Raw genomic sequence first — 13,478 nt, 5'->3', positions numbered from 1 at the left:
CAAACAGTAATATGATAAAAGACTACGGCAAACTAATATCGCAGCTTCTATCAATGGACTTACATTTTTGCAACTAATTTTAAAATTAATAAATCTGCTTTGATGCTATTATTTGAAGGCAAATTATTTCAATATTTTTTCCTTAAAGCATATGAGTTAATGCAATTTAATCTTCATTTTGTCTTTTATGACTAGAAATAAAATATCAGGAATATGCTCCCCACTGAGCCTGAAGGAACTGAAAATTTTAAACCTTAGTAAAAACCACATTTCATCTCTATCAGAGGACTTTCTTGAGGCTTGTCCTAAAGTGGAGAGTTTCAATGCCAGAATGAATTTTCTTGGTATGTATTCTGTATGAGTCTTCCCCTTACCATACTTTTGCGTATTATAAGATCAATCATATATATGCACATTTATGGTGGGGATTTAAAGGTATTATTTCAATTTAAATATTATGCTGAAGTTTCAAATATAAAGTTAACAGATTGGTAGTAAGAAGAAATGAGGTGTCAAGCCATGAACACATGGAGGAAACGTAAATGCACATTTGCATATCATTAAGTGAAAGAAGCCAATCTGAAAAGGCTACATATTATATGAGTGCAACTATAAGACATTCTAAAAAACTATGGCAGAACTATGGGGACAGTAAAACAATCAGTGGTTGCCAGGAGTTTGGAGAGGGATGGATAGGTGGAGAACATGGGGTTTTTAGGACAATGGAACTATGCTGTGTGATACTGTAATGCGGGCACATGTCATTATACATTTATCAAGATCTATAGAAAGCACAACACAAAGAGTGAACTTTGTTGTAAACTATGGGCTTTAGTCAACAATAATGTATTACTATCAGCTCATCAATTATGCCAAATATACCAAACTATGCAAGTTGGTCATAACGGGGGGAAAAAAAATGTTTATTTGTGGAATGGTGGTGGTAAGGAGAAAAGGGATATATGGGAAAAGCCTATACTTTACACTAAATTTTTCTGTAAACATAAAGCTGCTTAGAAAAAAGTCTACTTTTAAATATTGAAAAATTAAATTTAAATTAAATTTTTTAAATTAAAAATAATTTTAACAGGTTAGTACTGACATTGACCAAAGTGACAATATCTTGGGCTATAAATAGTCATCATGCTGTGGTTCCTTTTTGACTACTGAACTAAAAATGCATGTGGCTGCCTGACTTGGTTGAAGCAGTAATACTGAGTTTCCTACTCAAGCTTCTTCAGCAGTTCTTGGAGTATAATTACTATTATTACTGCTTTTTTAAAATAAATAAAATTAATTATTTAACAGTTTTCAAATTTGTAATGTTGATGTAAATGCACTGAATTCTTGCTTTGTGCAAGATATTACAATACAAAATGTGATCATCTCTTTTATTAAAAGCCATGGAATAACCCTATGTGGAATACTCTTGGCAAGTCAAATGACAGGAGATTATGTTCATTTGTAGCTAATCTGAACATTCTAATATTAAAGGACAAAATACTTTTATAGCAATAAGTGGAAACTCCTGTATTTTATCTTCCTTAATGGAGGCCGCGTGTACCTTGTCACCCACATGACTACTCTATACCTGTTTTGGTAAAATAATTTTTAATACTGTTTAAAAGCAAAATACAGTTTGACTACTTATTTTTGAATATTTTATTTTGTGGATGTGGTTTCATAGTGTCGCGGTTAGCATGTCTGCTTTACATGCAAAAGATCCTGGGTTCACGCCCCAGTGGAGCCACAGTCTATGGTCTACGGCCATGCCACCCTGAACAAGCCCTGTGTCTGACCTCGGAAACTAAGCAGGGTCAGGCCTGGTTAGTACTTAGATGGGAGACCACCTAGGAAGACCAGGTGTTGTAGGCATAAATAATAATAATAAATAAATATTTTATTTTGTCAGAACTATCAGAAACTAAAATGATATAAACCATGTTAACTTGCATAGTATTTTCCTTTTTTTCTCCTCTTCTCTTACCCTCTTCTAATAGTGATCATTTTCTTACTATGAGCCTAAAACTCAGGATAGAATGATTCACTCAATAGTGAGCAAATCAAATCCAATCTCTGTCCTTAAGGAATGTGTAAAGTTCAGAAGACAGGCATTAAATAGTGATGGCACATCTTAATGTAATTCTATATAGTGCTAAATGCGGTGAAGAAAAGATTTCAGATACTACAGGAGTACCTTAAAGGAGATCTGATGCAGATTGTGGAGGCAGGGAAATTGTCTCTGTGTCATGAAGTTTAAGTTAGGTCTGAAAAAAAGAGCATTCGAAAGGACCCTGAGGCTTGGGTATAGTCAATATCCATCTTAACTAAATCTCACAAAAATCCTGTAGGGTAAGACAGGTATGATCTATGCTTGACTAATTGATGAAATTGAAGCACTGAGATTTTTGTGTAACATATTAAAGGCATAGAACTAATTAGCTTGTTTTGAAACTATCCAAGTTAAAAAATCTGTTTGCTTTTTACTACGCAACTTTAATAGTTTTAAAAGTGATCTTATCTTTGGGAAGATGCTCTATGGAGGTGATACCCGAGTAGGACTAGTAACCATTAAAAATAATCTCATGTGAAATTAAGTTTCAGTTCTTTGATTTTATTAGCGTTTTCCATACAGCATCTGAACCTCAAGACTCTTAATTCTTAAGCGGAGAAACATTTCTACTAACTTACTTTGTCACAGATAGATATTTTTTGGACAGAAGTGAGGTGTAGCCTAGCATGCACCTTTTTACTTCTCAGGAAGATAGCTTCTAGCAGTGGCTTAGAACATTTTGACCCTTGAAGGTTTTCTAGATAAAGCATAATCCATATTTTTAACCTTGAAAATGCTAAGAAATAATTTCTCAAGCCACTTTCATAGTACCATAGATTTTAAGATCTCTAGAGAACCTCAGAATTTAACTGGTCTAGCAGCACTATTTTACAGATGAGAAAATAGGCTGTATGATTTGCTCAGTTTCCAGAATTGTGTTCCACAGACAAAATTTTATTCCTTGGAGGACTTCATACTGTATTTCCATCTTGGAAAAATTTATAACATATGCCAGAATATTGAGAACTCTGAGATATTTCACTTCTTTGTACCTAATGTTCCCCAATCTTTAAGATCACATGATGAAAGAATACTTTTATTAAGTAACATCTATTATTATTTCATAGAACACTCTTTATGGGATAGTACTATAAATAATTTTTATCTTTATATTATATTGTGCATTAGTTTTCAAAAGTTTGTTATAGTTACTTAAGAGCAATTTGAATTATTCTATGATATACTTCACATAATAATATCACACATAATTTGAAATGAATATTCTATAAAGTTTTAGTTTGTATAGATGTTGGACAGATGAATTTATATTTAGACAGTTGTTTAACTTTCAGATTAAAGGATTATAAATATGGTGTATTGTTTTAATGTTTGGTGTAGTATTATCACCTTATTTTAAAAATAGTGGTTTTTTTTTTTTATTGTCAGCATGAGAATAAAAATTAAATAGATAAGTCATTGATAGCTGTTCTTGTAGACTATAATGGAAATTTAGTTAAAATTATTAAAATGTCCCTTATCTCATTTTTATTTTCTTTTAGCTGCTATGCCTTTTTTGCCTTCTTCTATGACAAGTGTAAAATTATCTCAAAACAGATTCACATGTGTTCCAGAAGCAATTTTAAATCTTCCACAGTAAGTTTATTATTTTACTTTTAAAACCACATGAGCTGGAACAGAACTTTCAGAAACATGTTTTTGATTTAGGAGTATAAATGCAATTGCTTTCTAAACCTACTCAGCTTAATGTTTTGAAATCTATGAATGTTTGACATTCTCTAGGCAAAAGACCCAAGTTGTTACTTGGATTTTTTAACTTTTATGTTAATTTAGTGTGCTATTGGGTCGAAAAAATCTAAGATTATTTGTTACATTACTGTAATCAAATGAAACTGCACTGGCTATCATTTTAGCTTTTAAAATTTCACTTTTTCTCAGAGGTTGATATGTTGCTCAGACACTATTAACTTTGAAATTATACTTAAGTTATATTTGAGTGATATTTTTGGAACATAAAGACAATTTATATAGCCCCAGGTATTTGGGGATATTTTTGGTTAATGTCAGTAAAAACAAATCTTTGTTAACTACGGATTCATGCGTTAATTAGATTTCGTATGTGTTTTCATTTTAAATACTATTATAATTGTGGTATACATTATAAACTAAATCCATAAGTGTATATATACAAATATATACATATATAGACAAATAATACTTAGTTATAATCTAGCCATAAAAGGTATTAGACAGGCATATAATAATTTAAATCTGGTTTTAGAATGTGTTAGATACTGTTCAATAGTGGATCATTTTGTTAATCTTCATAATAATCTCATAAAATAGCTACTGTTATTATCTCCAATTTATAATGAGAACATTACTTCATTAGAGAGTTAAAGTAACTAGCCCAAAGTCACAGTTCCTAAACACTGGTGGTTTGACTTCAGACTCTCACCTTGCACAGACAGGCACCTCTAGACTACAGATGGTCCTAAATTTTAAACATAATAAATTCCTGGCAGTGTGTTTGAAAGTCAAATCTTTAGGAAATCTGATTAGGAGATGCATGCCATAAAGAAGGTTTCTTTCCAGAGAACTAAAAATATTATCTAGTCCCTGATCACACTATACTTTTAGACACTATCTTCAGGCATACATTTCCAGCATTTTATTTGTATTTCTTCAAATTTATTCTTTTGTTTCACAAATAAGCATGCAGTTGGCCAGCTTAAGTCCCCACTGAGGCTAAGAGGCACTACTGTCATATGACCTGGTAATTCTTGAATTTGTCTCAATCACATTGTTAGACATGTATGTCTTATCTCTAATACAGTCAAATTAATTTTCTCGTTTTTATGCATTTTTATAAGATAAGTAGGACAAAATCTAGTATCACTTTAAAACAGCAAAAATGTTGCCATGCAGACCTGAATCTTTGCCTAGCAGGCCATAATGGTTGTGTGAATTTGGAATTCATTCATCATGCTTTGAATATACTGGGTGAAAGAGTTCAGTATATAGTTGTAAAAGTCTGGGCAACCTTTCACATAGTCAAATACACTACAATCACTGACTGTCTTTATTCTTCCTACACACATACACTTATATGCAATACATATTTTTCTGCTATTTTCTGCAGACTTTGGGTAGCATGTTCTTGCATGAAAACAACCAATTTGTATTGAGGGCCTACTGTATGAAAGGCAGCATGTTCAATGTTATGCTATTTATCACATTGATACAAACTGGTAAAAGGATATGCCCACGTACAATATTAATTAACTCTAGCAACTAACCTCTGAAGAATCCTCCCAGTAATGAGTGAAATTGAAAAAATATATGGAGGCCACATATTTGTAAATCTTGAATAGAAGCCAGGAATTTTAATGACCATTTTGTATTTGTTAATTATGACTTTTCACATATCATAAACATTGGTGAAACACTTGTTCTTTCTCTCATTCTGAAATTTACATTTTTATGTTTCTGAAGTAGGGAAATTAAGCCTAAATTTTGCTTTTATTGGTTCTTATTCATTTAAATGTTGTTCCTAGTGAAACATGCCTTCTTTCTCACCCATATATACCTATATGTACACACAAACACACATGTATACTTATATATAAATAATGTTAGTTTTAAAGTTATGTCTTATTCTGGTGAAAATTACCAGTGATGTTATGTCCTGTATTTTGGAAACACTCATTTGTTTTTTATCTTGACATTGTATTGTTTTAGCTTGCGGTCCTTAGATATGAGCAGCAATGTTATTCAGGATCTGCCAAGTCCTGCCCACTGGAAATCTTCGAACTTAAGGGAACTCCTGTTTAGTCATAATCAGATCAGCATCTTGGACTTGAGTGAAAAAGCATATGCATGGTCTAGAGTAGAGAAACTACATCTTTCTCATAATAAACTGAAGGAGGTAAGGGGTCATCTTTATTTGTTTTAAATTATTGCCAATTTGAAAATATGCTTTTATAATTTGTATTATCACAAATTATCATTTAAAAATCTGTTATTTGATATTTTCTACTTTTTTGAATAAGATCTAACCCTATTCTGAAGTATATAGGAATATTAACAATGTTTAATTTCTTTAAAAGATCACTTTTTTGCTCTATTTTTAAATTATATGAATACATATATTTAATTGTTAACGTGTGTAGTGCTTTAAATGTGTCATTTAATCACTAAATCTCTGATCTGTTAACAGACTCTCAGATGCTCTACGTGTCTCAAGTTTTTGCCAAGTCATATGTAGCTTGTGATTTTCAGCTGACTTTCATTCCTATATTCTTAAGTTTCTATACTCCTTCACCATACTACCCCTCACCCAATGAGCCAGCCTTTTTTGCTTCACTCCATTTCCTGTGTTACAGATCTGAAATTGATCATCCGTTCATCTCAGAAAAAAAAAATTTGTTTTTGCCAAGTTCAAGCCTATTGTTTACAAAGGCCAAAAAGAATTAAGTGTCTGAAACTGAGGTTAATAATAACTGATTATTTTTTGGCACTTGATTTTTTGCCAGCAAATTAATGCTTCCTATTATTAAAGCAATGAATGAGTATTGCTTAAAATTTTGAAACAGAAGGAAAAAAAACAAAACTCCAACTAAGGTGCCACCTAAGGAATAAACATTTAGTCATGTGTTTTAAGAACATTAAGTTGTATATGTTTGTGATGATTAGATCTTTATAGTTTTAATGAAGAACATAGTGTGAGGGATCAGACTGAAACCACAGATGATTTGGGCATAGATAACTCTAAAGAACTTCTTTCAATGTCGTGAAGAGATGAAATGTTACCAAGGGAAAATGGGTTTTTAAAGATTATAAAGAGTAGATTGTTTTGGGTAAGTCCTTTATACTTATGTTTTTAAACATTTATAATGAAAACTGTGACAAGCCTTTAGAAAGTTTTAGAACTCTGTTGAAAAGCTGTGCAAGCTGCTGATGGGATCTCTGGTCCTTTCTCGTTTCTTATCAACGCCTTGTTTCTTGGCAGTACTCATTTCTTCCTTCCCACCAACAGAATTTGACTTTTTTTTATTCCATTAAGATTCCTCCTGAGATTGGCTGTCTTGAAAATCTGACATCTCTTGATGTTAGTTGCAACTTGGAACTGAGATCCTTTCCCAATGAAATGGGAAAATTAAGCAAAATATGGGATCTTCCTTTGGATGAACTGCGTCTTAATTTTGATTTTAAACATGTAGGATGTAAAGCCAAAGACATCATAAGGTTAGATAATTTTATTTCCATTTGTTTTTATTAAGTTTGTTTGAGATTTCCTCTGTCTGTGACTTTAATGGATATATAGTTACTAAAATAGGAAAAAGCATACTATTTAAGGTTAATATACTATGTCATTTGCCTTTTATTTAATGAATGGGTTTATATGCTGCCACTGCAGAGCTTCAGTTCCTCCTAGCCAAGCTAATGTTGAGAGAATAACTTCTCTTCCTTATTATGCTTTTCACTAGAAATGGACTCTAAAAGGAAATTTTACTATTTGGTCTCTCTTTACCAGTTATACAATCTAAAGAAATATAGCAGAATATAATTTCTCAAGCTTCACTTCATATAGCAAATAGTTATCATATGTCTACTATATCTTATAGCATAAAATTACTAACTTCAATTTTGCCTATGAGAATGAGTAACCTACTCACCATGATCATTTTTGAAACCACCAAAACTTTCCATGTATCCCTCTTCCTGGTCTTTACACTTTACAAACTTCAAATATCTTTGATAATGGACTATATTTCATTCTTTGTTACTTTTTAAGCATTTTAATCTTGTTGTTACCTATGTATGAAATCATTTACTTACATTTTCACAAAATTACTCTTATCTATATTTATTTTGCAGTTTTCAGCTCAGTTATCACCTCTCATTGTATCCTTGACTATAATATCCACTAAGGCAAGGACCATGGCTGTGTTTACTTACTACCTGATTCTTGGCACAGAGCCAGGTGTACAATTAATAATTGTTGAGTTACCAGTGAACTTTATTTACCTAATTATCTTCTACTTAAATTTTCTTAAATTTACATTTAACTTTCTGTCTCTTTTTATGAGGAAATATTTCTGTCCTCCTGAGCTTGTTGTAATTTGAAAATAGTTTGTCACTAGCTATGCTAAACATGACTACCCCTTATCTTACAGAATTATTTCCCATGATTTTCCCTCCTGAAATTGGAAAATATGTTCATATGAAAAGTGATTCAATTCTTACTAAACATTTAGTAGAACTAGTTTTCAATGTATTATGTAATGTTATCAAACTACTGTATAACTAAATATTTTTAAATTGGTTTAACATTTTTAAAAATGTCAGGGACCTGGAGTGGTTTAGAAATTGCAGGCATCATTTGCTTTTTTAAAAAAATGACTTTTTCAAAGAGTGGTGAGTTCTTAATAATTATTTGTCTTTGAATCATTGATTTTCTTGTGAGTTGTCTGTGAGAAAATGGCCTGATTTCAATAGTAGCAGGTATAGATATGATCCATCAGATCTCATTTTCTAAAGTAACAGAGAAATTGAGAAAAGATATTATACCTTTTGTTCAGATATCAGGATTGTTGGTCAGAGACCTATTAGCTATGAGAATAGCTCAGTCAATATTTCCTAAAATTTACTTACAATTTATTTTGCTTCTATAATTTTAAACTGTGGTAACATTGTGACAATTAAAAAATATCTTTTTATATCTATTATATTTTTGAGAACATTTAAAATCTGTTAATTTAAAGGTGGTTTTGTTAGCCACTTAAAGAACTTCTAATTAGTTTCAATTATTTTTACATTAAAATGATTAGGAATAGCAGCATATTATCTTCTGGTATGTTTATATGTAGTAATTTATAATGTAACTAATATAATCTCACTTTCCATATGCATTATATATATGCTTACATGATATATGTGAATATATATTATATATACCATACGTGAATATATACACACACACACATATATCATGTACCAAATATAACCTCACTATCAAGGTTTAGTATAACAGTATGTGTATATACTCTATCTTGGTTCTCTGTCATATGAGATTTGTAAAACTTTACACTTTATAATTTTTAGGGTTTTATTGGTATTGTTTAAAGAAATCCATGTGCGTACGTGTGTGTGTATGTGTGTGTGTGTATGTAAAATTCTAATTGGTAATGTAAATATATTTTCTCATTTTAATTATTTATGGTGATAGTGTAACATGTCGTTATATTCGATAGTGCCACCAGTCATTATCAACTACGCTAACATCACTAACAAAATAAATGCATTAGCAGTGCACCGAAAGACATGTGCATTTTGGTTATATGAGCTATGCACTCTTTTGCATACCATATTTTAAAACAGTGTGATATTTAAAAGAATTCAATGCATATGAATTCTCCTAGATCTTAAATACACTGTTAAGCAGTTTGTTATTTTATTTTTGTCTTTCTAATACCAGGTTTCTTCAACAACGGTTAAAGAAGGCTGTGCCCTATAACCGAATGAAACTTATGATTGTGGGAAACACTGGGAGTGGTAAAACCACCTTATTGCAGCAATTAATGAAAACAAAGAAATCAGATCTTGGGATGCAAAGTGCCACAGTTGGCATAGACGTGAAAGACTGGCCTATCCAAATAAGGGGCAAAAAGAAGAAAGATCTCATTCTAAATGTATGGGATTTTGCAGGTATTTATTTTGCGAGAATTTTAAAATCTCATTTATCCTTTATTTAGAACAGGGATTTAAAAACTAAGTTTTATTTTCTAATACTAGAAAGAGACTGAGTGGATCCTATAGAATTATTCCGAAGCCATTTACTTCTAGTTTTATCCTTGCAACCAGAATGAAGAAGTGTATGGAGGGAAACATTAGAAACCAGTAGGTGCCAGCCGAAGCTGAGTACTTGGTTGGTAGCTAACACTTTTGCTAGAAGTTGTCAGTCCCTATAGAAATCCAGTATAGTCTTATAAACATTGCTGATTATTTTTCTCTTTTTGTATGCTAAATAGTAGATAGTACACCTAAAAATCTGTTTTGAAAAAAGATATTTGTCTATTGTCTGGAAAGCTAAAAAAAAGTCTCTAATCTTTATTTAGGTCGTGAGGAATTCTATAGTGCTCATCCCCACTTTATGACCCAACGATCACTATACCTTGCTGTCTATGACCTCAGCAAAGGTCAGGCTGAAGTTGATGCTATGAAACCTTGGCTCTTCAATATAAAGGTGATCTGTTCTAATTATTTGAAAATAGAAAATAATTCTCATTTTTGTGTGTGTGTGTGTGTGTGTGTCTGTAAGTAATTTATTTTGGGCAAAACAGCTGCTTCAGTCTCTTCTAATAATATTTTAAAAGAAAGTTAGAATCACTAAAATTTTGAGTTGGGAAATTTTCAGAGTAATTAAGTCGTGACATGAAAATAGTCTGTTTTGTGTTGGTGAGTATTACATATTCTTGAAACCCTTTTAAGCTATAAAAATTGAAAATATACATGTTAAACTATTTTTGACCATATTATTTCTTAAATGGAATATGAACTTCCCTAATTTAAAATAAGGTGTACTAAAGAAAAGCAATCCGTATATCACCAGCGGTGTCTTCAGTGGCAATTTAGTATGAAATTTTTAAGATCTTATACTTTTAAATGATACCAGATTAATATGACCTTTTTTCTTTCTGTAAATTGTAGTATAGTTGACAATACGCTCTTGTATTTGGAATCTGCTTTTGTTATTTTCCACTTTCTCCCTTGTTGTCATGCTGTCAGCTATTCCTTAAAGGTTCGTTTTGTAATTTTGGTAATTTTTTAAACTTTTGTTAGCTAAAGTGAACAAATATTACAATGGCAGTTGTACTTCAGTGGCTTTTTTTTTTTTTTTACATTGTAGACTCCACATAGAATGACTTTAAAATGAATTCAAGAGATCGAATTTGCAGATAAGGAAGAGAAAATACAAATCATATTATGACACTTTGAAATAATTTGTGGGTTTATTGATTGCTTATTTTATTTAGAGTCCAATGCACACTTAGAAAATAACCCATTTTGAGGCATACTAAAATGCCCCTACTGTTAAATAGGCCGCTCGAAAAGCGGTAATAATTGAATGAAGAAATGCATAAAAATGACTTCAAAATTTCTTAAGGTTACTTTTTTTTTTTAGGTTTAAAGAAGGAAAGACAGTCTTTTAATTTCTCATTTCTACTAAAGTGAATTCATAGAAAGTAAATATCAATGGCAATGTAAGCAGACTTGATTTTAAAACAAACACAAGAGGATTTTATCTTTCCTGTAGGCTCGTGCTTCTTCTTCCCCTGTGATTCTTGTTGGCACACATTTGGATGTTTCTGATGAGAAGCAGCGCAAAGCCTGCATAAGTAAAATTACCAAGGAACTCTTAAACAAGCGAGGCTTTCCTGCAATACGTGATTACCACTTTGTGAATGCCACTGAGGAATCTGATGCTTTGGCAAAACTTCGGAAAACCATCATAAATGAAAGCCTTAATTTCAAGGTAACGTGGTTGATGCCTACTGTAGGCTGGTAGATAAACATAATTAATTCTCATATTATACAATAGTTTAGAAATGTCAGAAGTCTTGAGAAGAGAACAAATATCTTAAAATTGTGAAGTTTTTCAGAGCCGTTACCTTTTAAAGTATTTTTAATTTTAAAATTATTTATGCCATACTTAATTTCACAAGCATGGGAATGAAAGTAATTAGAGGATCCTGAAAAAAAAATAAGAGTGTCTGAGAGACTGGCAGAATGTTTCTGAGAGAACCTGAGAAAGTTGAGAACCTTTCTCAACTTTCTGTAGTAGTGATTTGGTCAAAGGGATAAACATGAATAGTAAGGTCTTGAGATCATCTTTTGTCTATTACTTTTTAACTGTTTCTCCTTTCTTTTGGAATTCCTATTTTATGCTCATCTTGATCTTCTGTGCTTCTCCTTCATGTCTCTTGTCACTGTGATTCCAATTTCAAATGTTTTTTCCTCAATATTGTGAGATTTTTTTTTTTAAATTTTGTCGCCAAGATCATTAATTTGGTTTTCTACAATGTCTAAGCAATTTTTTAGTTCCTACAAATGGGGTTTTTCATTTTTGGAATTATGTTTTTGATTTCTAAAGTTACCTTCTCGTAAGCCAAATGTAATTCATAGAGTGCATAAAATACAAATAAATTGGTTATCAGGCAGAACACTTGTTTTTAATACTTGCAGGAGAAAGAAATCTTACCTGGGTTCTACAGACAGCAGGGTGTAAATTGTACTGAAAAATGCCCTGAATACTTTAACACGACAAACACAATGGTAAATTTCATTTTAGAGTTGGGTTAGCTCATTAGCACTAATGACAGAGGCCATGGCTTATAACTAGGGTCTTGTTTTGCCTGGACAGTCCCAGCATAATTATTAACAGTGTCCCACTACATTCTCAAAAGCCTTCCAGTGTGGATGATAAATTACATGGCCACCCTGGTTATAATGAGTCGGACAGTTAGCTTAGTTCTGTTCCATTTCCACAGATTATCCTTTCTTCCAAAACCTAATGAGCCATTTATAAATGTGCTGGTCTTTGTGGTGCCCAAGGAGATAATTTGCATGTTTGTATCTTTCAATACATTTATTACAGGCACTAAAATGTTTTACCAATGGTGGATCAGTCGTGGCATTTTATGTAGGAAGAATAACATTATTTATTTGCAGATTTTCCTGCTTTCTCAGAACATATGATTAGAGAGTAATAATGAGTTTTAAGAAACAAACAGAAAATTCATACATCCAATTAAATATTCTCTTTATTCAAGTGGTTTTCTTCTAAAGCTATACCTGTACTTACAGACTTTGTTGTTACTTATAATATTTTAATAGCTTCTCTTTTTATCATTGTTGTTGGAGCATATATTATATTTTTAAATAGCCTTTTTGGAGGATAAGTTTGTTTTGAAAAAGACTGAATTTAGTTGAAGCAAAGTCTATGGATAAAGTGGTTAGTTCATCAAGCTGGGCTAGTACTTCTCTTGTTTAATAGCAAGTTATCACTGTCAATCAATAAACCATTTTTCTTTCTGCATTTATAAATAAAATCTGAAGGCAACACCATACAAGCAAGTAAAACAAATGCTTTGAGAAATAGCAATATTATTTGAAGAAAGGTATATATTGTTAATGGATGTGTCATTCCGGATACTGATTTGAAAATCCATTTGACTGCTCTACAAAATAGATGACCCAGAACCAATGAACTCGCCCACACTTGAATATTTTTTCTTCCCTAAGGTGCTTCAATGTGTATTCAAATGGCAGCTTTTAATCTCGTAGAGATCATTTTGTGCCTTCTCATTTGATTTTCATCTTTTCCTTTTATCTTGGCTCTTCT

At 31.6% G+C, this 13,478-nt stretch overlaps 1 protein-coding gene across 1 annotated transcript in view; it reads left to right on the top strand.

Moving 5' to 3' along the window:
* LRRK2 (leucine rich repeat kinase 2) overlaps positions 1 to 13,478 on the top strand; it is a 111,847-nt gene that overhangs the window by 55,984 nt on the left and 42,385 nt on the right. The window contains exons 25-31 of the mRNA XM_025051310.1: positions 196 to 344; positions 3,613 to 3,706; positions 5,813 to 5,999; positions 7,137 to 7,318; positions 9,552 to 9,781; positions 10,192 to 10,319; positions 11,391 to 11,609. Coding sequence (XP_024907078.1) covers positions 196 to 344; positions 3,613 to 3,706; positions 5,813 to 5,999; positions 7,137 to 7,318; positions 9,552 to 9,781; positions 10,192 to 10,319; positions 11,391 to 11,609 — 1,189 coding nt within the window. The remainder of the gene's footprint in view (positions 1 to 195; positions 345 to 3,612; positions 3,707 to 5,812; positions 6,000 to 7,136; positions 7,319 to 9,551; positions 9,782 to 10,191; positions 10,320 to 11,390; positions 11,610 to 13,478) is intronic.

The sequence above is a fragment of the Pteropus alecto genome, unplaced genomic scaffold, assembly GCF_000325575.1.
Source record: "Pteropus alecto unplaced genomic scaffold, ASM32557v1 scaffold778, whole genome shotgun sequence".
NCBI lineage: Eukaryota > Metazoa > Chordata > Mammalia > Chiroptera > Pteropodidae > Pteropus > Pteropus alecto.
Note: the sequence above shows the minus strand (reverse complement) of the source record. Positions and strands in the feature narration are given on the sequence as shown.